The sequence below is a fragment of the Pogoniulus pusillus genome, chromosome 4, assembly GCF_015220805.1.
Source record: "Pogoniulus pusillus isolate bPogPus1 chromosome 4, bPogPus1.pri, whole genome shotgun sequence".
NCBI lineage: Eukaryota > Metazoa > Chordata > Aves > Piciformes > Lybiidae > Pogoniulus > Pogoniulus pusillus.
The window spans coordinates 3,085,256-3,111,665 of NC_087267.1; the positions used below are offsets into that span (position 1 = coordinate 3,085,256).

General features: G+C 45.4%; 1 protein-coding gene across 5 annotated transcripts in view; it reads right to left on the reverse strand.

Moving 5' to 3' along the window:
* HMGA2 (high mobility group AT-hook 2) overlaps positions 1–26,410 on the reverse strand; it is a 119,059-nt gene that overhangs the window by 74,927 nt on the left and 17,722 nt on the right. The window contains exon 4 of one of the 5 annotated variants that reach the window (XM_064141984.1): positions 21,197–21,524. The exons of the other annotated variants lie outside the window; for them this stretch is intronic. Within the exon in view, the coding sequence (XP_063998054.1) occupies positions 21,210–21,524 (315 nt within the window). The 3' untranslated portion in view covers positions 21,197–21,209. Of the gene's footprint in view, positions 1–21,196; positions 21,525–26,410 lie in introns of those variants that run through there. 5 annotated transcript variants of the gene reach the window in all.

Consider the following 26,410-nt stretch of genomic DNA (forward strand, 5'->3'; position numbering starts at 1 on the left):
AATACAGCATTCCTGATGGATGAGGTGTGACAACAATAAGGTGAGACGTGGCATGGAGCCCAGTAATTCCCACGAAAACTTCCAGTTCCTGCAACATCCTCTAATAAGGGATTTCAATCAGCCTTGTGTAACTGAGCCTGTTCTTTTGTTCCTTTCACACCTACCAGCTACTACTTTCATTAAATGAATCTCAGTGCTATTATTGGTAGAATGACTGTGAGCATTTTCCCTTCCCCTAAACACATCCTTTCTACAGCCATCTTCCTTCCTGGCCAAAGAACTCTGCTCTGTTTGAGTCTTCACCTCAAATTCATTCCACACCTTTACTTAGCTATTTTACTCTTCTGCACCCCTACTCTCATCTTAATTCCTCACACCCTCTGAGCTCTCATTTTTGGTCAGTAGAGGAGAGTCCAGCCTGGACTGCTCAGTGCAGTCTGGAGGAGACCTGAAGTTTCCCTTGGCTGTGTCTAGACTGAGTGGTGGCTGAACACTGTGGTGTGTCAACTGTCCAGAGCAGAGATGTAGCTTGAACACACCATGGCTCCATTCTGGCCCATGCATTCTGGTTTCCTTGGCACAGAGAAAGATGTGTTTGAGGGAAGAAAGGAGTCTGATGATGGTCTGCTTCTGGGCCTTGCCTGAACACACATTTGGAACATGGCTGGGGTGCACATCTAGAGTTATAAACACTCTCAAGTCCACTAATTTGTCTGTAACCCTTTCATTCCCATGAAGCTGCTAATGACAGGCCTGGCTGCTTGGAAAAGTAACAGTTCCTGCTGCACTTAGGGTCAAGCAGCCCATGAAAGTCAGGTCATGATGATTTCCAATGATAGCACAAACCCAGACACTCTAAATACCCTGCATGTCCTCTCAGCACACAGCTCTAGGAAGAAGTCCATTGCTAAACTCTACTTCCCAGCATCAGTCACAGAACTCTGCCCCAAAGACCAGGCACAAACTGTATGGCAGTGGCTTCAAATCTGGTGCCAGCTCATCTTTTTCTTTCTTTCCTCCTCTAGCATGCTGACTGCAAGCCTCTCCTGTGAGTGTACAAAACACAGGCCCTTCTGGAAACACTTGCATGCACCCAGCCTCTGTGCCTCCCTGCAAAACTCATCTGCAGACTTCTCCCAGGACCTCTGGCTTCCCAAAAAGTTCCTACTGCAGAAAGCCAAGGAGAGAAGGTAAGACTGAGGAGAGTCACACAGGTTCTACCTTCTTCTCTTTACAGAGCTTTTTAAACTAAGCTTCTTAAATCCCCATTAAGGAATCATGCACTGCATATGCAGGCTCAGATAAATCAGTTCTGCAGCAACTCGCCTTTGCCCTGAGCTGCTCTAAATTGTTCCTGATGACATTACAGTTGTTCTGGGAAACCCAGGTTCTGTCAAATGGTAACATGGTCTTCCTGCTGTCAAACCATTCCTTGCAGGCAAGGATCTGGTTTCTCTTCTGACAGCTTCAGTGAGTAGACCTAAATTGGAACTGGAATGGAATTTCATGATGAAAACAGAAACATCATCACACTGTATCTGCACAGAGCTCTGGCTAGATTTGCACACTCAGGAGATTCTCACCTCCACTACAACACCTGTTCTTCTCTAGAGACTTAAAAAAGTGGGGAAATTGCATCACCATTGAGCTACACTGACATGACAGAAGCAGGCACTGCATTATTTGGCAGTGTTTTCATGGTTGGAATTAACCCCACACTTTTCAGAACGTGTACCTGGTCCCTTCATCTTTGACTGCAACCTCTGTAAAATCTTATATAAACCTGCTTTAGCATCTTCAGTTTCACAAATCATCATTTAAAAGCTGCACAGCCAAGAAGCAGAAATTGATGCAGAAGGAGGAAGAACCCTGTAGGGAGCAGGACTGATAGATTTAGATGTTGTTCCATGCTGTGATAAAGAGTTTCTATACTTCTCTGAGCAAAAGCAATTAATCTACTTTTTGCTGACTATAAAAGGGACATTACTGCCTTATATCTATGCCAGTTTAGGTCACAAATCTTTATGGAAGTGCTCAGACTTCACTGCAGTAGGCAAAGACTACAGTTCTCCAGTGCTAGAAGGGATAAGGGGTCTGTGCTGATTATTTTAGAACACATCTCTAATTCATGCACTCTTCCACTGATGCAAACCAGCAATTGTGCAGTTCTACACAACATCCTCTATCCCAGCACTTCCCTACCACCCCTGATGCCAACAGGACTTAGCCTGTGCAAAGGAAAGCTGGTGCTGCCCTCCCTGCAGGCTCTGGAGGACAGCCACTGCAGAGGTACTGCTAATACCTCACCTACTTGGAGACTTGCTCTCTTTTCTGGCCGCCCAGCTGAGCAGTGCAGTTCACTGTCCAGCACCCACCGAGGGTATTAGGGTCTGAATCATTTAATTTTAATGTTGTGGATTGTGTTTGTGAAAAAAACATCTGTGGAATTAGTCAGCTGGAGACTTACACTGCTGGTATGTCTGACCTGTCACTTTGAAAGGGTACTTTGGTGTGGGGATTGTTAGGTTATTTTGGGTTGACTGGGGTTTGGTTTTGCTTTTTTGGTTTAGAGTTTGGGGGCTTTTTGAGGAGGAAGAGCAGAATCATAGCATTCAGACTGGAAAAGAGGAAGAATAGAATCATAGCATTATTTAGATTGGAAAAGATCATCAAGTCCAACAATAAAGAACAGCGTGGTAAGCACTATTCTCTTGCTCCAACTGTATTCATTGCATCTCACCTAATGATACTGGGAGGAGATTCAGTGAATCCAAGTGTGACTTCTACCCCAATACTACCTGAAGCTCAGCACATTCACAAATCTTTCCATCTGACTACTAAATACTCTTCACTATGTATAATGTACCCTGAACAATACAGGCTGGGAGGTGACTGGCTTGAGAATGGCCCTGACGAAAAAGACTTGGGGGTGCTCTCACTTGGAGGTGGACAAGAAGCTCAATATGAGCCACCAGTGTACACTGGCAGCCCAGAAAGCCAACTGTACCCTGGGCTGCATCAAGAGAAGCATAGGTAGCAGGTTGAGGGAAGTGATTCTCCCTCTCTACACAACTCTGCTGAGACCCCACCTGCAGTACTGTGCCCAGTTCTGGAGCCCCTGTTACAAGAAAGATCTGGATGTGATAGAATGTGTCTAGAGAAGAGCCACCAGGATGGTCAGAGGGCTGGAGCTTTCTCCTATGAGGACAGGCTGAGAGAGTTGGAGATATTCACTCTGGAGAGAAGGCACCATGGGGACCTTATTGTGGCCTTCCAGTATCTGAAGGGAGCCCACAAGAAAGCTGGGGAGAGACTTATTAGGGTGTCAGTTAGTGATAGGACTGGGGGGGAATGATTACAAGCTACAGGAGGGGAGATTTAGATTAGACATTAGGAAGAAGTTCTTCACCATGAGGGTTGTAAGACACTGGAACAGGTTGCCCAGGGAGGTAGTGGAATCTTCATCCCTGGAGGTCTTTAAGGTCAGCCTGGATGTGGCTCTGAGCAATCTGATCTAGCGTAAAGTGTCCCTACCCATGGCAAGGTGGTTGGAACTGGACAATGTTTGAGGTCCCTTCCAGTCCTGACAATTCTATGATTCTACAAATATTAGGGGCTGGAAGGGACTATAAAAGGTCATCCAGTCCAATACCCCTGCCAGAGCAGAATGGCCTATACCAGATCACACAGGAATGCATTCAGGTGGGTTTTGAGACTCCACAACCTGCCCTGGGCAGTCTGTTCCAAGTGTTCCATTACTCTTACAATGAAAAAAAATTTCCTCCTATGTTCATGGAACTTCCTATGCCTCAACTTCCAGCCACTGCCTTGTCCTGTCCTGCTTTCTTTCCTGGAAAGTAGCCAGGAAGAAAGGGACCTGGGGGTACTGATAGATAGTAGGCTAAAGATGAGCCAGCAGTGTGCCCAGGTGGCCAAGAGAGCCAATGGCATCCTGGCCTGCATCAGGAACAGTGTGGCCAGTAGGACAAGGGAGGTTATTCTGCCCCTGTACCCAGCACTGGTCAGGACACACCTTGAGTGCTGTGTCCAGTTCTGGGCTCCTCAATTCAAGAGAGATGTTGCAGTGCTGGAAGGTGTCCACAGGAGGGCGACAAAGCTGTGAGGGGCCTGGAGCACAGCCCTGTGAGGAGAGGCTGAGGGAGCTGGGGGTGTGCAGCCTGCAGCAGAGAAGGCTCAGGGCAGAGCTCATTGCTGTCTACAACTACCCAAAGGGAGGCTGTAGCCAGGTAGGGGTTGGCCTTTTCTCCCAGGTGGCCACCAACAGAACAAGGGGACACAGTCTCAAGTTGTCCCACAGGAGGTCTAGGCTGGATGTTAGGAGGAAGTTGTTGGCAGAGAGAGTGATTGGCATTGGAATGGGCTGCCCAGGGAGGTGGTGGAGTCACCGTCCCTGGAGGTGTTGAAGCAAAGCCTGGCTGGGGCACTTAGTGCCATGGTCTGGTTGACTGGCTAGGGCTGGGTGCTAGGTTGGACTGGATGATCTTGGAGGTCTCTTCCAACCTGGTTGATTCTGTGAACTGTGACTGACATCACACACGTCTGTGGCACCAGTTTCAGCTACTCACAAGTATTATCTCTCAGACAGACTCTCTCAGAGTCTTCCAAAGGAAAGACTCCAGAGTCCATATTTAAATCTACCCTTCGACAGCTTTAGGCAAACTAAGAGAGCAGTGTGGGCCAACCTGCAATTCTTCTGGCTGTGATCCCATTTTCATTTGCTTGCAGAATACCATTTCAGAGACCATTTAACCAGTACCTTTAATTAACACCTCCAGTTTCATTGAGCTATTTATATGCTGCACATGTACAGATTCTGTCAATACTGATAATTACTGCCCTAGGTCACTGCCTTTCTAAATTAATCAAATACTTGTACCATCATTTAGCTAACAAAACCTGTGGCAATACTCATTTTGCAAGCAAATTCATTTAGAAGCACTTGGCTTTTTTGCTGTTATTGAGAGAGCTTGACCTCATTAATTCTTTGGCTGGAATTTTGCTTTCAGACATACCTGGGAGGATTATTCCACAGGTTCATTTTCTAGCTCTTAGATATCTAATTGCCTGATTTGTAGATGTGATCAGGTCATGTTCTAAGCAAACACAATAAATTTGCAGGGAGAACAAAAACAACAACCAAACAAGGCATTTTTCAACATGAGAGTAGAAATGTGGTTTTAATTGTAGATGAAAGCATCTTCAGCAGCACTAAAATACAGCTAGCAGTGTCATGCCCAGAGTGGCAAAGGCCAGGTTCATAACTGCAAGGTACTAGCTTTGTTTAGTGTATAGTGCAGTATGTGGGGATGGGCACTACTTTATGCTTGGCCTCTTCAAACCCTTTCTTAATTATTAACTCCCAGAAAGTCAGGCACATGTATGCAAGATGTTTTTGCTGATTTGGTCTGCACTCAAAGGTGCCTCCTGCATAATAAAATTAAAGCCTGCCCTTCTTCTAACTACACAAGGTATGAAGGCCACGAGTCTGGTACTGTGTCCAGTTCTGGGCTCCTCCATTCAAGAGAGATGTTGAGGTACTGGAAGGTGTCCAGAGAAGGGTGACAAAGGTGGTGAAGGGCCTGGAGCACAACCCTATGAGGAGAGGCTGAGGGAGCTGGGGGTGTGCAGCCTGCAGAAGAGGAGGCTCAGGGCAGAGCTCATTGCTGTCAACAACTACCTGAAGGGAGGTTTGCTTCCAGGTGGGATTGGTCTCTTCTGCCAGGCAACCAGCAACAGAACAAGGGGACACAGTCTCAAGTCGTGCCAGAGGAGGTCTAGGCTGGATGTCAGGAGGAAGTTGTTGGCAGAGAGAGTGATTGGCATTGGACTGAGCTGCCCAGGGAGGTGGTGGAGTTGCTGTCCCTGGAGGTGTTCAAGCAAAGCCTGGATGAGGCACTTAGTATCTCTCTATACTTCCTGTCCTGCAACTTTAAATGGAACATATGGCACAAGTGGGTAAAGAGCATGGATGTGAAAACACAGATTACAGTTCTCTTTCCAGAAAGGATATGGAGAGCAACTTAGTGATCAAATGAAGTTGGAGACTCACAGCACACCAGATGTGGTCATGAAATGTCAAGAGTTTTTGCAACTGCTGATCAGCTACAGAAACCTAAACCTAAACCTGTGATACTGCTTACAACTGTTGGCTGTCTGGTACCCACTAGGGTTAAGCTTCTTATAAAGAATCAACTCATCTCTACTGAAAGAGAGGGAAACTAAGAGAAAATGGAAAACCAGTGGTAACTGCCTTTCTATCTGGCATTATTCAGGGTCAGAAGCATGTTGCAGTGTTGAGTACCTATGACAGGAATGCTATCCAAATACACTGTGAGTGATACTAGTGAGCAGTTTGCTGGATGACAATGCCTGAGACAGTCCTGTGCTATTTCCTTTTCCCCTTAACCACGGACACTAACAGCAGAAATATTCTGTCTCATTGCTCTTATGTAAGAGCTCTCCTCCTACACCAACGTTTTAGTCATAGGGCAGGTCAGTCAGAGAATCACACTCATGACTATTTCCTCTGCTTCAGAAACACTTGTCGATTGTAATGACTAAAGTTTTGCATTTGCCTTTTGGACTGAGTGGTCTGCAGACTCTGGAAGCAAGACAATGTAGAGTGGGACAACTCTGCTGAGCACACCGAGCTCCAGATTAGCCTGTGAGCATTATCTTCAGAACTGCTTCATGCAACTTCCCAGATGAGTAACATCCTAAAGAGTGGGTAACTTCACTGACTCTCCATTTAAATATGCAAGTAGAAACCCAAAATTCTGTGAATTTATGCTTATAAATTCTGAGGTTTCCTCTGGAGTTTTGTCATTTGTACCCACTCCAACTCTTTTTTGTCCTTTCTTTGTGCTCTTCTCCCTCGTTCTTCTTCCTTAGTGTCACAGAATCACAAGAGTCTGGATTGTGAGAGACCCTTCACCTCATCTAATCCATCGACAGCAGGAAAGCCCACTGTCTTTCTTATACTTTGTGGTTTTAAATAGGACAATGTAATCTCTTGCTTTTTCTTACCCTTTCTGGCTGTGCTCCACTTTTCCTTTCTTTTATACTGCACAGCAGATTACAGCCTATCCTTCTTTCCATCTGTCCTTAGTATCTGTTTCCTCTTTCCTTTTCATCCACCTTGCCTTTTTCCTCTCTTTTTTTTTCCCCTGCAATGCTTCTTCTATATTATTCTTGCATTTCATTTTCCTCTTCCTCACATTAAATCTCTGTCACCCCATCCTCTTTTATCATCCCATCTTCACCCCCTATAGCTACATCTCCTAATCAGACACGGAGGAGTCATTTGTGTCTCTGCAACTCCTAGTGTGACACTGATTATTTAACTTCTAAGTATTATCCTGGGTTTTTTTTTAACTATCTAAAGAGTATGAATCTTGATCTGTCTTTCCAGCCTCTCTTGCTCTGAAAGAATGTTCTTGTTTGCCACTCTTCGTGCATGCTCAGTCCCACTGTCTGTGGGGTTTTTCTGACCTGCACACAGTCACTGTTGTCAGAATCTTGTCTTTACTGTGTCTCTTCTCAATTGCACTTCTCCCAGTTTCTGAGAAGAAACTCAGGGTCAGAAGAAAAAGCAGGACAAGGAAAGTAGGTGTTGGGAATCATAAAATCAACCAGGTTGGAAGAGACCTCCAAGATCACCCAGTCCAACCTAGCACCCAGCCCTAGCCAGTCAACCAGACCATGGCACTAAGTGTCCCATCCAGTCTTTTCTTGAACACCTCCAGGGACAGCAACTCCTCCACCTCCTTGGGCAGCCCATTCCAATGCCAATCACTCTCTCTGTGAAGAACTTCCTCCTAACATCCAGCCTAGACTTTCCCCAGCACAACTTGAGACTGTGTCCCCTTGTTCTATTGCTGGTTGCCTGGGAGAAGAGGCCACCCCCCAGCTGGCTACAATGTCCCTTCAGGTAGTTGTAAACAGCAATGAGCTCTGCCCTGAGCCTCCTCTTCTCCAGGCTAAACAACTTTTAAAAGTAAGAAGGCAAGGCAGATAGGGATGGGATTCATGAACAGGAAGATTTAACAGCAAAAAGAAGCATGCTTTCCTAGGACTAAAATGCCTGAGGCAGAAAAAAAATCACTGCCAAGAAGGAAGTGACTCAATGGATTAGAAAGCATCAGAAAGGACATCTCAGGCTTCTCACATGACTCTTCCACAGTCTCTTCCAGTGTCAAAAGAGATTCATGCAGACCCTGAGAACTAGTGCTGTAGATACCTTCCTAGGCTGAGAAAGCATGGGACTGCCTTTACTGGGATCTCAGCACACCATTCTAGCATGCATCTAGGTGAGCATCTGAGACAAGCCAGGTTTAGGGTGAACCTTGTAGAGCAGGGTTATCCATTGGATTTGATGATCCTGAAGGTCTTTTCCAGCCTGAATGTTTCTGATTCTGTGAAAAATCTTTTATTGCTGAGCTCTGCTAACTGCATTGTAGTACTGCAGGAGCCGTTTTAGTAGTAACAGCAAACTGACAATTTTCTACCAGCAAGCACCTCATGACTATGCACAAATCTCCACTGACCACCACAGAAGGCAATGGTAAGAAAGGTCAGAATTACCATCTATCTGCATCATCTCCTGGAAGAACCATGCTGCAAAGCACCACTTTGTCTAATTGTTTAATGTGTTTTTCAAAGTCTGATTAACCCACACTAAAGCCACAGGAAACACTGGCACAGAACCTAAACACTCCAGTCAAGCCCGAGAGATGAAGGCACAAGAGGTTATCAAATATTTTAGTTTGATGTTAAATTATTTCCATTCCTCTACAGACTTACATTAGCTGACTTATTAAATCAACCAGTTACTCATTTAAAGATTACTTCCTCAGTGTGCAGTAGTAGGAAATGACACTTTAACAATTAGTCACAGAATCAATACTAGAGGTTGGAAGGGACCCCTCTGCCAAAGCAGGGTCCCCCAGGGTAATCCACACAGGAATGCACCCAGGTGGGTTTTGAAAGTCTCCAGAGAAGGAGACTCCACAACCTCTCCAGGCAGCCTGTTCCAGAGCTCTGTCACCCTCACTTAAAGAAGTTTCTCCTCATGCTGAGGTGAAACCTTCTATGGTCAAGTATGTCTCTATTGTTCCTTGTCTTATTACTGTGCACCACTGAAAAGAGATTGGCCTCATCCACTCACAACCACCTCTTGGATATTTATATACACTGACCAGATCCCCTTCTCCAGACTAAGCAGCCTCAGCTCTCTCAGTCTCTTTTCATAGGGGAGATGCTCAAGTCCTCCAGTCATCCTTGTGGCTCTTTGTTGGACTCTTCCCAGCAGGTCCCTGTCTCTCTTGAACTGGGGAGCCCAAAACCAAACACAGCATTCCAGGTGTGGTCTCACCAGGGCAGCGTAGAGGGGGAGAAGCACTTCCCTAACCCTGCTGGACACACTTTTCTTGCTGCACCCCAGGATGCCACTGGCTCTCTTGGCCACAAGGGCACATTGCTGTGCCATGCAGAACTTGCTGCCCACCGAGACTCCAAGGTCTTTCTCTAGGGAACTGCTTTCCAGCAGGGCAGACCCAAATTTTTACTCATTTGCTCAACAAGATAACTTGATGGCTTTTAAAGCAGTGTATCAGCTTGAAACTCTCAAAATAAAACCTGAGGTAGCAATTAGCTCTATAAGCATGGACACAAGTAAAAGAGAGGACTGTTCCACTCTGATTATTCAGCCAACCTTTCCTCCTCCAGCTGACCCCACCAAACATTTACTTCTCGTATTTAGTTTGTAAAATGCTACTATCATTACCTTCCTGAAAGAGATTATTCACTGCAAAACTTCAAGGGAAAAAAAGGCACACATGCCAGTGAACTCCATGGAAAAGCCACAGGGAGTCGAATGCCACATGCAGGACATTAAGTGCAGCCCCAGCTGCAGGTGTGGAGAGCGAAGTTGTTTGCCGACTCATTAAACATTGTTCTCAGCACACTCCATGCACTCCATGTGTTCTGCACATCACAGTCCCTATTATTTATTCCATATCTATTATTCCATTATTTAAGGATTTGTATCACATAATTTTTACCCATTGACAACCACAGATTTTCTAGGTGCTTGATAAAAGCAACAGGTTTTCTTTTTTATCCTCCTTATCCTTTCTGGCACACACAAACCTCAGCAGACATTACTTGCTGAAATCTGCACATTTCCTGAGCTGAAAGATTTGCCCTTTTATCTACAAGGCCCAAGGAAAATAGTGTCTGCTAGGGCAGATATTTTTAAGAGCATCATTTCCATCTATCAGACATACTTAGGTGAAAGAGCAATTGGAAAGAGGTGCCCACAGCAATGTGCAACAGCCTGCAAGACTGCCCCTGTACTCTGCACTGGTTAGACCACACCTTGAGTACTGTGTTCAGTTCTGGGCCCCCCAGTTTAGGAGGGACATTGAGATGCTTGAGCGTGTCCAGAGAAGGGCGACGAGGCTGGGGAGAGGCCTTGAGCACAGCCCTACGAGGAGAGGCTGAGGGAGCTGGGATTGGTTAGCCTGGAGAAGAGGAGGCTCAGGGGAGACCTTATTGCTGTCTACAACTACCTGAGGGGTGGTTGTGGCCAGGAGGAGGTTGCTCTCTTCTCTCAGGTGGCCAGCACCAGAACAAGAGGACACAGCCTCAAGCTATGCCAGGGGAGATTTAGGCTGGAGGTGAGGAGAAAGTTCTTCACTGAGAGAGTCATTGGACACTGGAATGGGCTGCCCGGGGAGGTGGTGGAGTCGCCGTCCCTGGAGCTGTTCAAGGCAGGATTGGACGTGGCACTTGGTGCCAAGGTCTGGCCTTGAGCTCTGTGGTAAAGGGTTGGACTTGATGATCTATGAGGTCTCTTCCAATCCTAATAATACTGTGATACTGTGAAGACCTGGCTTAGGCTATAAAAAAACCTGCAACAGGCTAACACAGAGAAGAAGCAGACAAGAATCTTACAACTAGTCTCCCACTTCTCCATGGCATGGCTTTACATCTGGACCACAAAGGCATGGCTGATGACCTCTCATCCTAGAATCATAGAATCAAGCAGGTTGGAAGAGACCTCCAAGCTCATCCAGTCCAACCTAGCACCCAGCCCTAGCCAGTCAACTAGACCATGGCACTAAATGCCTCATCACTGCTGTACAGCACAAGTTTGGCTTTGGTTTTCCACCCCTTCCTTCTCATTCATTATTAACAGTGCCATTGGCCTGACAACCTGCTCTTACAAGTCTGTCTGGTCATTCTGCACCTTTGTTTGCAACCTCACTGTGGGTTGCTGTAGAAATGACTATGATGTCACCAAATAAACCCCCAAATTAGTAAAACTGCAAGGAAAGAATAAAGAGCTGAGCAGATTAACTCCTAAAACACAAAGGAGGTGTTCTCTTGTAACTATTCACAGAAACAAAACCAAAACACAGCAAAATAAAAAACAAACATAAAGGAAGCTAAAACTTTCCCCCAAACCTGATCTGTAACACATGTTCACACAATGCTGTCACACACCAGGCACAGACAAAGTTCCTTTCTGATTTTTGGTCCAGGAGCAAAGTTCAGGCAAGTCTGTAGGTAGTGAATACATTTATCACGCTTTACTAAGATACTTTTAGGACACAGGATCTTCCTTTCAAACTGCTGTTAATCTTGGGCAGCAAGTAATAAACATTCTGGGGCTAAGACATGGACCTTTTTTTCCCTCTAGATAAAAAGATATTTGTTCATAGCAATAGAACGAAGGTTCTCAATGGAGTTCAGACCAAACTAACTAAAACTAATGTCTCCTACCTGCTGCTCCATCAGAGTAACTACTGTTCAGGCATCATTGTACACTCTAACAGGTGACACAGGTGACACAGAACTCACAGAACAGGGAAGGGGGTGGCCAGCTGTGAGGTCAGGGTCGCGGTACAGGCACCATTAGTAAGTTTGCAGGTGACACCAAGTTGGGAGCAAGAGTGGACTACTGGAGGGCAGGAGGGCTCTGCAGAGGGACCTTGCCAGGCTGGATAGACAGGCAGAGTCCAACAGCATGAGATTTAACAAGGCCAAGTGCAGGGTTCTGCATTTTGGCCACAATAACCCCAAGCAGCACTATAGGCTGGGGACAGAGTGGCTGAGAGCAGTCAGGCAGAGAGGGACCTGGGGGTACTGGTAGAGAGTAGCTGAAGATGAGCCAGCAGTGTGCCCAGGTGGCCAAGAGAGCCAATGGCATCCTGGTCTGCATCAGGAACAGTGTGGCCAGTAGGACAAGGGAGGTTATTCTGCCCCTGTACTCAGCACTGCTCAGGCCACACCTTGAGTGCTGTGTCCACTTCTGGGCTCCTCAATTCAAGAGAGATGTTGCAGTACTGGAAGGTGTCCAGAGAAGGGCGACAAAGCTGGTGAGGGGCCTGGAGCACAGCCCTGTGAGGAGAGGCTGAGGGAGCTGGGGGTGTGCAGCCTGCAGAAGAGGAGGCTCAGGGCAGAGCTCATTGCTGTCTACAACTATCTGAAAGGAGGTTGTAGGCAGGTGGGATTTGGTCCCTCCCAGACAACCAGCCACAGAACAAGAGGACACAGTCTCAAGCTGCACCAGGGGAGGTTTAGACTGGATGTTAGGAAAAAGTTCTTCCCAGAAAGAGTGACTGGCATTGGAACAGGCTGCCCCAGGGAGGTGGCAGTGTCCCTGTCCCTGGAAGTGTTTAAAAAGAGACTGGATGTGGCACTTGGCGCCATGGCTTAGTTAATCGGATGTGGGTAATAGGTTGGACTGGACTGGATGACCTCAAAGGTCTTTTCCAATCTGATTAATTCTGTGATTATTAGCCTGCAGCTGGAGTGTTTGCCTGGCACAGTCTGTATCTGACTGAGGATCTTTCCTAGTAGCTGACGGATCACAACAGCTTTTTCCTCTCTGACTGGCAGCAGGCATCTGATGCAGCCAGGTGGCTAATCTGCCATCTCCACCCTGCCCTCGCCTGCTGGAAGGGAGGCTGTGGCTCTGCGCAGCCACGCTAGACACCCCAAGAGCTGTGGCCAAGCAGGATCTCAGAGCCAGCTGTGCCTTGACTGCATCCCAGACGGTTCCTGACTCCCCAGGCTTGGTGATTAAGCACACCTATCCCCACCCCACCAAAGCAATGACTGGCTCCCTCTCCCTTGCACAACAGCTGTATAGCCTGTCTCTGCATGGACACAGGATACCTCAACGCTAAGTGCAGGAGAGGAAGAATAGCAGAAGGTATCTAATACCCTTAGGTTGGTCCTGTTACAGGCACAGATCCTTGCTTTCTCTTTTCTCTCCTTTTCTCAAGCCACAACAGCTAGCACAGAGCACTTGCATAGATTTTGGTCCCCCAGCTTTGCACTTCTAAGAGACACAAAAGAAACACAGAAACCCCACCTGGCTACAGCCTCCCTGCAGGGAGTTGTAGACAGCAACTGAGGTGGCCCTGTGCCACCTCTTCTCCAGGCTGCACAACCCCAGCTCCCTCAGCCTCTCCTCATAGGGTTTGTGTTCCAGGCTCCTCCCCAGCCTTGCTGCCTTTCTCTGGACACCTTCCAGCACCTCAACATCTCTCTTGAATTGAGGAGCCCAGAACTGGACACAGCACTCAAGGTGTGGCCTGAGCAGTGCTGAGTACACGGGCAGAAGAACCTCCCTTGTACTACTGGCCACACTGTTCCTGATCCAGGCCATGATGCCATATATACATACATATCATATAGATACATACATACATATATATCATCTCCCCAGTAAAAACAACCCCCAAAAATCAAACACTAGAAAAAAACACACTGAAATAACATTAATGCTCAAATACAAATCCACAAAAGCCAGGAAATTCAGAGATAAAGAAAGATTTTCAGATGAGGGAAAACTTTCCAATGTATTAAACTGGAGCAGAAATTCCCTTCCTCTTTACATGTTTGCCATCAAGTCATTCCAGACACAGGGGGTAAGTTCCTCCCTGGGGTAACTCAAGTGTCATCAGCAGTACTACACCAAGAATCAACCTGACCCTACAGAAATTCATCTTCAGACTTTCTCTGTTTCTGATAATCATCAAAGGTGTTCGAGTTTAAATAGCAGCTTCCTCTCTTAAAGCTTATTCTGCCACTTTTCAGAGACTGCTATAAAGGTGAATTTGTGAGATCACAATGGTTTCTGTGGTGACAGTTGAAATGTCAATCATAGAATGGTCTGGGTTGGAAAGGACATCCAAAAGTCATTTAGTCACCTTGAATATCTCCAGGGATGGGGCCCCAACCACCTCCCTGGGCAACCTGTTCCAGCACCCTCATGGTGCAGAACCTGTTCCTAACATCCGATCTAAATCTCATTTGAAGCCATTGCCCCTTGTCCTGTCATCACAGGCCTTTGTAAACAGTCTCTCTCCATCCTTCTTGGAGGCTCACTTCAGGTACTGGAAGGCTGCTCTTAGGTCTCCCTGGAGTCTCCTCTTCTCCAGACTGAACAACCCCAGCTCCCTCAGCCTGTCTTTGTAGCAGAGGTGCTCCAACCCCCTGATCATTTTTGTGGCCCTGCTCTGGACCTGCTCTATCATGTCCACATCCTTCCTATATTGAGGGCTCCAGACAAGGATGCTGTACTTCAGGTGAGTTCTCACCAAAGTAAAGTGGCAGAATCACCTCTCTGGATTTGCTGTCAACACATCTTTTCATGCAGTCCAGGATGCAATTTGCCTTCTGGGCAATCATGACGTTATGGCTTCAGTGTTAGTCTGACTAGAAGGAGAACCTCTGTGCAAAGAAGAAATTTCATGCTCAAATACAAATATATCTGAGGTTAATAAAGACAATGCTGCACCTCACTGCATACTGACACTTCCACCTGCATAAAAAATAAACTCTACTCTTCCTTTGAGCCAAGTATGAAAACTGCCCTTAAAAAGTTGTCTCTCAATATTGCTGCTGTGTTGCCAGCCAAACTCAGCCTTGGTGCTAGAGCTGTGTGGGCCAAGCTCCATGTCAGCAGCTGTTTAAATCACAGACTGCAGGTCAAACTCTTTTCTGTGTTTTCTCCAAGTGCAAAATCAAATGCACCACTTAGAATATGAAGAGGAAGAAGTGATCCTGAACTGCCTTCAAGCTTCCCATGATTCTGCTCTTGTCCTCAAGCAGCCAGGGCTTTTGACTCTGAGGTCTGAGTATTCCCTCCCCAGTGAGCAAGATAACCACAATGACCTAGTTACTAGAAAATCCCCAGGTATCTGGCTGGGCAATAGGATCCAAAAGAATGACTGGATGAAGCAAACTGCAAGAAGGGAAACCCAGATGCAACCTGCTGAACTGCATCTTTCCACAGCTACTCCAGACTTAAGGCACCTGCCTTGCTTACTACGAGGCGACTACCTTGCCTCCCACAAGCCTTGAGATCCAAAGCAGAACTGCTGTAAACCAAAGAGCTCTTGGCACCACTTTTGTTTCTGAGCAACCCAAAATTGTTTGTTCTCTGAATTTCCTAGACTGCAAGAGACAGGAGGCCTAGGACTGCCCCATAAGGCCATGTAAAGTAAGAGATCAGTAACTCTGCCACTTGCTCACCCTACATTGTGCACCCCTGCATGGGACACAACTGAAATGACAGTAGGCAAGGCTCAATGGAAGAACCCAGCAGTGACAGTTCCCTGTTTCTCCAAGTCTTATAGAGCCCTGAGCCCTGTGTTTATTCTTTTCACTCATCTTTTACTCCTTGCTCATCTCAAAGGTTACCTGCAATTTCTCTTATCTGGGACTGTTTGTTGGATAGATTCCAGTTAGCCAGAGTCAGGGAAATTTTTAACTAAATAAGTGCCCTTTTCAATTTTCAGCTACTTTGCCAGGCTCAAATTACTGAAAATGAGAACTTCCTCAAAGCTTCTACCCATGACATTCACATAGCCCTGAACAAGGCAAGTGGGCAAGCTAAGCATTCAAACCTCATCGTGGAGAAGACAAACAAACTGAAAATGGATGCAGCTAGGGCTCAGGCTTGCTTCCATACCTGTGCAAACTGTCTGCAATGCTCACACTCCAGAAGTGCAAGGGAAGGGCAGAAATTCTCCCCTCGATTTTTATTATAAGGCCACCAAAAACTTTGATGCAAACTAACAAGGTAACAAAAAATGAGGAAGCTAAACAAATCAGCTCTTACTGACTTAGTGGCTTCTGGGGGTGTAAGGAAGGCTGTACTGAGTTTTGCAAGGTACAAAAGAACATGTTAACACAATGCAACTTTGATAAGATCATAACAGTTAAGCTCACATATGTGTTTGTATTCCTGTGAAAGGCCCCAGTTGCTGACTATTAGGGTAATTGATAGAACAGTCAAAATGGATTAGGGTAATATGCTGGGTAAAGCCATTATTTCTGCTGTATGCAGGAACTGTCAGTCTGACTCTTCTGGAAGCTCATGCTCTCTGAACTCCAGACAGGAGGTAAAAACCCTAAATCTTGTCAATTCACTCATCATCATAAAGCCTCCAAAAGGCCACTACTGCTAAACCACTTGCAGTCAATGCACATCACCCTCTGGATCAGACTCCATTCTCACAGACACCGAGAGAGGCATACAACTAATACGTTACTTCCTTTTGTCCCCTCAATTCAAGAAAGATGTTGAGGTGCTGGAACATGTCCAGAGAAGGGCAACAAAGCTGGTGAGGGGCCTGGAGCACAAATCCTATGAGGAGAGGTTGAGGGAGCTGGGCCTGTTTAGCCTGGAGAAGAGGAGGCTCAGGGGTGATCTTATTGCTGTCTACAACTACCTGAAGGGGCATTGTAGCCAGGTGGGGGGTGGCCTCTTCTCCCAGGCAACCAGCAATAGAACAAGGGGACACAGTCTCAAGTTGTGCCAGGGGAGGTCTAGGCTGGATGTTAGGAAGAAATTCTTCCCAGAGAGAGTGGAATGGGCTGCCCAGGGAGGTGGTGGAGGCACCGTCCCTGGGGGTCTTCAAGAAAAGCCTGGATGAGGCACTTAGTGCCATGGTCTAGTTGATTGGTTAGGGCTGGGTGCTAGGTTGGCCTGGATGATCTTGGAGGTCTCTTCCAACCTGGTTGATTCTATGATTCTATGATTCTATGATTCAAATGTCATTTAGCAATAATATTATTGAAATCATCATAAGTAGCATCAAAGTCTGACCCTGTAAGTTCAGTTTTTAGCATGAACAGACTAGAATGAAACAAACCAAACCCACTATGTTATATTAATAAGTAAAAAGCAGAATAAAAGGCTTACATTGTGCCTCACCAGCCTCCTAAAACTGCTATGGGAATAGCACACATGCAGGTATATAACTCAACTGACAAAAAACCTCTCAAACTCTACAATACTTGTACTATTAGCAGGCAACACCATCTGAAAAGGTAAAAGAATTAAAATGAAGTGAAAATAGATTACAGCAAGCTGTTGCCTGCAAAATTCTTGCAGCCACACCATCAAATGTACAATATAGAATCATAGAATCAGGGTTGGATGGGAGCACAAGGAGCATCTAGTTCCAACCCCCTGCCATGGGCAGGGACACCCTACCCCAGATCAGGATGGCCACAGCCTCATCCAGCCTGGACTTAAACACCTCCAGGGATGAAGCCTCAACCACTTCCCTGGGCAACCCATTCCAGGCTCTCATCACTCTCATGCTGAACAACTTCCTCCTCACAGCCACTCTGAACCTCCCCACCTGCAGCTTTGCTCCATTCATTGTGAGCACTACCAGTCTCAATACCGTGGTTACATGTTCCTCAGCACACAGCTTTCTCACTCTGTCATCTTCCCAGGCCCTAGCCTTTCGCATTGCAGGGGTCCCTCAAACACTCCTCCTGTGCTAGTTTGAAGCTAGCTAGAATGTTTTGGCGAGAAGGATTAGATCACAGGCTGTGAAAGACAAACAGTGCTGACGCCTGCTTCACTCATAGGCTTGCTGAGAGGTACAAGAACAAGAATCCAAACATAGATAAGGCATTTCTTCTGCCTGGGAGCTCTGAGCTGCATTCCTCTCTAGCCTCTCTGCCGTCTCTCTGATTAATCCACTTTGCTTCCTAACCCCCTGCCCAAACCTCCATTCTTTCTTGGGACTGGGGTAAGGTTGAGAGGGGTGGGAGAAGGTGGAAGGGTGGTTGGGAGCCCCTCCTGGGGACTCAGGTTTCTGGGAGGGCTGTTGTGTTTCTGTGTTACCTTTTCCCTTGTCTGTTTCTGTCTATAACTGTATATACTGTAACTATCTGCTTGTCTATTGTGCTAGCTGTAAATATAAGCTTCATTCAAATTTCCAGAGCTGGCTGAGTCTAGTCTGGGTGATTTCCAAAGTTGGGGGGGGGGGGGGGGGGGAACACCCAAAACCACTACACTCCTTTAGCAGCAGTGTCACTACTGCATCTTTAAACAAGGGAAGTGTGTGTCCCAGCCTGATTATTTAATCAGTACAGTCAGTGAAGGCACAATTTTCAAACTTCAGGTTCCTGTCCTTCTTTTCCTATTATGCTTCTGGTTTTCAGTCTTATGAGTATCTCAGAAAGGTCTTGGGATAGAAGAACAGATGCACTTGTAAACCATGCTGCAAGATTAAAGTGGTACTTAGCATGAAATAAATCCAAGACAGCAGAGCAAGAATGCACTGTGCTAACTAAATGATATATGAAGTATGTCACTGTTGATGCCAAACAATATTTTCCCACCACTGGGAGCCATGTGTTACAGATTCAGAAACCATTTCCTAGTGAGGATCTTTTGCAACTATTCTGGACTGGGACCTGTGCTGTTCAGTATTTTTATCAGTGATACAGACAGTAGGATCCAGTGCACCACCAGCATGTTTTCAGATGATACCAAGCTGAATGGTGCTGTTGATATAGCAGAGAGACAGGACAAGCTGGAGAGGTGGGCACAGGTGAACCTCATGAAGTTCAACAAGAGCAAGCGCAGAGTTCTGCACCTGGGTCGGAACAATCCTCACTATCAGTACAGATTGGGGGATGAGGTGATACAAAGCAGCCCTGGGGAGTGCAGATGCACAAGAAGCTGGACATGAGCAGACAGTGTGAGCCTGCAGCACAGAAAACAAAACACATCCTGGGCCGCATCAAAAGATGTGTGGCCAGCAGATCCAGAGAGGGGATTCTGCTGCTTAGCTCTGGTAAGACCTCACCTGGAGTACTGAATCCAGCTCTGCTGCCCTCAATACATGTAGGACATGGATCTGATGGAGAGGGTCCAGAGGAGGGCCACAAAAATGATCAGAGGGTTGGAGCACCTCCACTGCAAAGACAGACTGAGGGAGCTGGGGTTGTTCAGCCTGGAGAAGAGGAGGCTCTGGAGTCAGGGTTGCAAGGGACCTCAAGGATCATCTAGTTCCAATCCCTGTGCCATAGGCAGGGACACTTTCCACTAGATCAGGTCACCCAGAGCCACATCCAGCCTTCCAGTGTCTGAAGGGGGCTACAAGAAGGATGGGGAGAGAGCCTATGGTGACAGGACAAGGGGCAATGGTTTCAAACTACAGCAAAGCAGATTTAGATTGGATGTTAAGAACAGGCTCTTTACTATGAGGGTGCTGGAACACTGGAACAAGGTGCCCAGGGAGGTGGATGGGGCCCTGTCCCTGCAGATATTCAAGGTGGGGCTTGACAGCATTCTGGCCAGGCTGCTCTAGTTGAGGGTGCCCCTGCTGACTGCAGCGGGGTTTGGACTAGATGAACCTTGGAGGTCCTTCCACAACCCACACCATTCTGAGATTCTATGACTCTATTTACTGAAAGAAGCCCCCTGGCTTGTCAAAGAACTAGCTTCTTACTTGAGATGTAACTGAACTGTAATCCAAAGTAAAGCTTAGTCCCAGGTTTAAGGAAGAGGAAATCACAACACTGGCACTGAAAGTACGCAATGATTTTCATTCAAAGCCCTGAAAGCACTCTCTGGATATTATCACAGTACTAGCCTCCCCACAATCCTTCCAGAAGAGGATCAACCCTGCATTCCTCCTGCATCCACATAACCTGATGGGTCTTTAAATAACATATAACAAAGTCAGAAGTATTGCCCTTCTTTACTTATTACCTTAACTCTTAATTGGGAAGAGTAAATTCACCCCCAACAGGCAGTGACTGTCATTTACAAGCTGGTTCTTTTCTACCACTGGCAGAGAAAAAAATGTGGTGTTTTCTTATAAGGCTCCTGCATTAGTTGCAGTATAAAGCAGATTTAAATCAAATTACAATAAATACCATGCACAATTAGTCACAAATTATCAGAACATCTGTAAGTCTTGACTCTAAAGTCTTCCATCCTGCATCACATGGATTTTTACATCCTCTCCACCACTGCCTTTTCAAAAGGACAGGGAATGGAAATATCTCTGGATGAAATGACCTGGAACAGCCTTGTCCTGCAGCTATGGCTCAGATCAGCACGTCCTGAAAAATGGAGTAGCCACTTTCCAAGTATCCAGGAATTAGGGACTGCAGTGCAAACAATTATGTTTGTTGTTTATTGGGTCAGTATTGGCCTTTTATATGTAATTAAGGTAGACAGCTGAGCAAATACCACCAATATTTAACAGATAACTTTCAGGATTATATTTCTGCTTGGTTCAAAACCCTTCTAGTCCCAAATCTCTCCCACTCTCCTGGATATAGAATTGTTTAGGTGGGAAAATAACTTTGAGATCATCAAATCCAACCATTAACTTAACACTGCCAAGTCCGCCACAAAACCACGTCCCCAAGTGCCACATCTACACAGCTTTCAAATACCCCCATGAAGAATACACATACACCAAAGATACTGAGACACTCAACCCTGAGTCTACAGAAGCTGGTCAGAAAATCCATGTATCTGTTTCAGACACAGAACTGAGAAGTGAGTTTCCCTCCCTCATCCCATCTGTTTGCATGCAGTCTTTACTGGAGGAGGATGGCCTTGAGCTGAAAGCACAGGGCAGGCTGCCAGGAAATCAGGAGTTCTATTCCTGGCTCTTCTACAGATTTCCTTGGGCAAGGCAATTAACCTTGTGGAGTACATTTTCAATGGAGGTGAGGCCCCAGCTCCTCTTCCTTCATTCACTGTATCTCCAACGGTGAAAATGGAATTGTAGGAACAAAAGCGAGTGCTTCTACCTTGCACTACATGATAGGTTCTCTCTGTCAGGCAGCTGGGTGCACAACTGCTGATGATTGTGCCAGCAAAAAAAAAAATGAGGAATTCAAACATTACAGGTGCAAAAACGTCTCCTGATACTGCCATGACCAGCCTCAGTGCTCAATGCCCTCCTATGGGAAACGAGGCTCACTAAGTCAGACTTTATATAAAGGACCTTGGAGTGCTGGTGGACAGATGGTTCTCCATGGCACAGCAATGTGCCCTTGTGGCCAAGAGAGCCAATGGTATCCTGATGTGCACTGGGAGGGCTGTGTCCAGCAGGTCTGGGGAGGTTCTTCTCCTCTGCTCTGCCCTGGTGGGACCACACCTGGAGTGCTGTGCCCAGTTTTGAGCTCTCCAGTTCGGGAGGGGCAAGGACCTGTTGGAGAGAGTTCAATAAAGAGCCAAAAGGATGACTGGGGGACTTGAGCATCTCCCCTATGAAAAGAGACTGAGAGACCTGGGGCTGTTTAGTCTGGAGAAGACTGAGAGGAGATCTGATCAGTGTCTATAAATATATATGCCAAGTGGAGGGGGACAATCTCTCTCCAGTGGTGCACCGTAATAAGCCAAGGAACAATGGATACAAATTGGACCATAGAAGGTTTCACCTTAACATGAACAGAATCTTCTTTAGGGTGAGGGTGACAGAGCCCTAGAACAGGCTGCCCAGAGAGGTTGTGGAGTCTCCTCTGCAGGCTTTCCAAAAGTGCCTGGATGCATTCCTGTGTGGACTACCAGAGGTGATTCTGCTTTGGCAAGGGGGTTAGACTCGATCCCTTCCAACCTCTAATGTTCTGTGACTCTGTGCTTCTGTGAAATACAGAGCTGAACAGAAAAGTGATTTTTCAAGTTCCTGAACACCAGTTATCTGAGATCACAAAAAGGAAAACATTCATACTTTCAGTTTACCTTTCACTGCAGATGCTGAATTTTTACTTTCTGCAATTTCCTCTTTGGACCTCAAACAGAATAAGATTTTTCCTTCGAGGATTCTGACATGGCAGCTGAAGTAAAAATATTGGTTTCATCTAAACTGGCTATCTTTTCATATCCCTTCACAGATAGGAATCACAGAATGAGCAAAATAGACTTTTGCTAATGTAAATGTATTTTAGTCAAGAAATAACCACAGCTAATTTTTCTCTTGTGGTCTACAGAAAGACCTGCACTTCAAATAAATGCTGCCACATCTCGTTCTACCAGCAAGGAACAGAACTCTGACATCTCAAGGAAGGATATTATTAGCTTAGGCAAAATTCTAGATAACTGAAGACATCTCTGCTGATTGATACCCGCCTGAACATGAGCCAGCAGTGTGCCCAGGTGGCCAAGAGAGCCAGTGGCATCCTGGCCTGCATCAGGAATGGTGTGGCCAGCAGGAGCAGGGAGGTCATTCTGCCCCTGTACTCTGCACTGCTTAGACCACACCTTGAGTACTGTGTTCAGTTCTGGGCCCCCCAGTTTAGGAGGGACATTGAGATGCTTGAGCGTGTCCAGAGAAGGGCGACGAGGCTGGTGAGAGGCCTTGAGCACAGCCCTATGAGGAGAGGCTGAGGGAGCTGGGATTGGTTAGCCTGGAGAAGAGGAGGCTCAGGGGAGACCTTATTGCTGTCTACAACTACCTGAAGGGTGGTTGTGGCCAGGAGGAGGTTGCTCTCTTCTCTCAGGTGGCCAGCACCAGAACAAGAGGACACAGCCTCAGGCTGCGCCAGGGGAAATTTAGGCTGGAGGTGAGGAGAAAGTTCTTCACTGAGAGAGTCATTGGACACTGGAATGGGCTGCCCAGGGAGGTGGTGGAGTCGCTGTCCCTGGAGCTGTTCAAGGCAGGATTGGACGTGGCACTTGGTGCCATGGTCTGGCCTTGAGCTCTGTGGTAAAGGGTTGGACTTGATGATCTATGAGGTCTCTTCCAACCCTGATGGTACTGTGATACTGTGTGATACTGTGATCTCTGAGGACAGGTGAGACAGAACTTATTTTAGTTAAACTTTATGCATTTGGTAAAAGCATGCAAGATGAGATTTTTTGCTTCCCTGAACGTTGAATGGGGAAAAAAAGGACAACAACTGGCTAAGAAAGAAAATTAAAAACATATCATTAAATATCTGTTAAATTAGAGAGAAATTAGAGGAGAAAAACTCAACTATCACTGCTTTGTCAAAATGTTCAGATTTTAAGAGATGATTTCTTTCACAGATCATTTGAACTGGAGAGGAAATGTACAGGTATAAAGGTTTTAAGGTTTTCAATTCGTGTCCTTCACTTCTTAAGTTTAGGAATTTGGAAGAGAGGTCAATAGTCTGTTTTTTATAGTTATAAAAACCCCTTCAAGCTCTTTAGACAACTGACAGTGCCATGGTCTAGTTGGCTGGACAGCGCTGGGGGATAGGTTGGACTGGATGATCTCTGAGGTCTCTTCCAACCTGCTTGATTCCATGAGATGATGACCCCTCCCAGGTGAGAGTCTCACCCACAAAGAGGTAAAACTGAACTGATTATGCTTCCAAATGAAAGAAACTGAATTTTAATCTATGCTGTCTTCCATAATTACCAAAATAGCAATTTCCTTTGTTGTTTATCATCCAACACATGTAGATTAAAGTTTTACCTCAATCATGGTTTTGCTGCAAATGGACCGTGAAGTATTTGTTTCAAACAAGCAAAAGTTCTCATAATGGAATTTCTAGTCTGGTTTACAGAGGCATTGTAAGCTCTACAACATCAACAGAGGGCATCTCTAACACCCGGACTTTCCTATCAGGCATCTATTTTAGCAATGTTTTGATACTAGGAAATGTTATCTCCAAATGAGAATTCACCACACTTGTAATAAAAGCTTTTTTAGGGCATAGTCCATAGGACAGATTGTGATTCAAATCTTCCCTCTCTACCACCTAGTGAAAATGTGTGCACTGCTTTAAGCCCCTGCTAGACTACAACTGCATAGGGCAGAGGAGAGGCTGAGAGAGCTGGGGGTGTGCAGCCTGCAGAAGAGGAGGCTCAGGGCAGAGCTCATTGCTGTCTACAACTACATGAAGGGAGGTTGTAGCAAGGTGGGGTTGGTCTCTTCTCCCAGGCAACCAGCAATAGAACAAGGGGACACAGTCTGATGTTGTGCAAGGGGAGGTCTAGGCTGGATGCCAGAAGGAAGGTGCTGGCAGAGAGAGTGATTAGCATTGGAATGGACTGCCCAGGGAGGTGGTGGAGTTGCTGTCCCTGGAGGTGTTGAAGCAAAGCCTGGCTGAGGCACTTAGTGCCATGGTCTGGTTGACTGGATAGGGCTGGGTGCTAGGTTGGACTGGATGAGCTTGGAGGTCTCTTCCAACCTGGTTGATTCTATGATTCTTGAAATCTTATAAGTGAATGAGCATTAGGAGTCCTTCTCCTGAAACAAGCCTTCTGGAATTGCTGTCACAGGATGACAGGAGATAGGCATTGGAAGAGACCTCTGGAGATCTTAAAGTCCAACCCCCCTGCCAGAGCAGGACCATAGAATCTAGCACAGGTCACGCAGGAATGCATCCAGATGGGTCTAGAAAGTCTCCAGAGAAGGAGACCCCACAACTTCCCTGAGGAGCCTGTTCCAGTGCTCTGCCACCTTTACAGTAAAGAAGTTCTTCCTCATGTTGAGGTGGAACTTGCTGTGCTGTAGTTTGCATCCATTGCCCCTTGTCCTATGCCAGGGCACAAGTGAGCAGAGCCTGTCCCTTCCTTCCTGACACCCAGACCTTGTCTATTTACAGACATTTATTAGATGCCCTCTCAGCCTTCTCCTCTGCAGAGTAAAAGCATGTTTCTATCAGAGAATCATGTCACAAATCCCACGTTTAAAGTCTGCTATCTCAGGTATGTCAAAACTGTAGTGGAAAACAACCTGAAGAAAAAGTTCTGAGAAAAAAAGCACTCAAGCAATTATTTTTTTAAATGTTTGGCACCACTTAAACTGACTGCGTAGAAAGTAGAAACTGACTGGGTAGAAAGTAAAAACTGACTGGGTAGAAAGTGAAACTGACTGAGTAGAAAGTAGGAATTGACTGGGTAGAAAGTAGAAACTGAGTAGAAAGTAGGAACTGACTGAGTATAAACTGAGTATAAAGTGAAACTGACTGAGTATAAAGTATGAACTGAGTATAAAGTGAAATTCTGAGTATAAACTGAGTATAAAGTGAAACTGACTGAGTATAAAGTATAAACTGAGTATAAAGTGAAATTCTGAGTATAAACTGAGTATAAAGTGAAACTGACTGAGTATAAAGTATAAACTGGGTATAAAGTGAAACTGACTGAGTATAAAGTATAAACTGAGTATATAGTTAAACTCTGAGTATAAACTGAGTATAAAGTGAAAATCACTGAATATAAACTGAGTATAAGGTGAAACTCTGAGTACAAACTGAGTATAAAGTGAAAATGACTGAGTATAAAGTATAAACTGAGTATAAAGTGAAAATAACTGAATATAAACTGAGTATAAAGTGAAAATGATTGAGTGTAAAGTATAAACTGAGTATAAAGTGAAACTCTGAGTATAAACTGAGTATAAAGTGAAAATAACTGAATATAAACTGAGTATAAAGTGAAAATGACTGAGTAGAAAGTATAAACTGAGTATGAAGTGAAACTTTGAGTACAAACTGAGTATAAAGTGAAAATGACTGAGTATAAAGTATAAACTGAGTATAAAGTGAAACTCTGAGTATAAACTGAGCATAAAGTGAAAATGACTGAGTAGAAAGTATAAACTGAGTATAAAGTGAAAATAACTGAGTATAAACTGAGTATGAAGCGAAAATTAGTATAAAGCATAAACTGAAACTGAGTATAAACTGAGTATAAAGTATAAACTGACTGAATATAAAGTGAAGCTCTGAGTATAAACTGAGTATAAAGTGAAACTGACTGAGTATAAAGTATAAACTGAGTATAAAGTGAAACTAAGTATAAACTGACTGAAGATAAAGTATAAACTGACTGAGGATAAAGTGAAACTCTGAGTATAAAGTAAGTATAAAATGAAAATTAGTATAAAGTATAAACTGAAACTGAGTATAAACTGAGTATAAAGTATAAACTGACTGAGTATAAAGTGAAACTCTGAGTATAAACTGAGTATAAAGTGAAACTGGTTGAGTATAAAGTATAAACTGACTGAGTATAAGGTATAAACTGAGTATAACGTGAAACTCTGAGTATAAACTGACAGTATAAAGTGAAAGTGACTGAGTATAAAGTGCCCTCACTAAAAAGGGACAAACCTGAGCT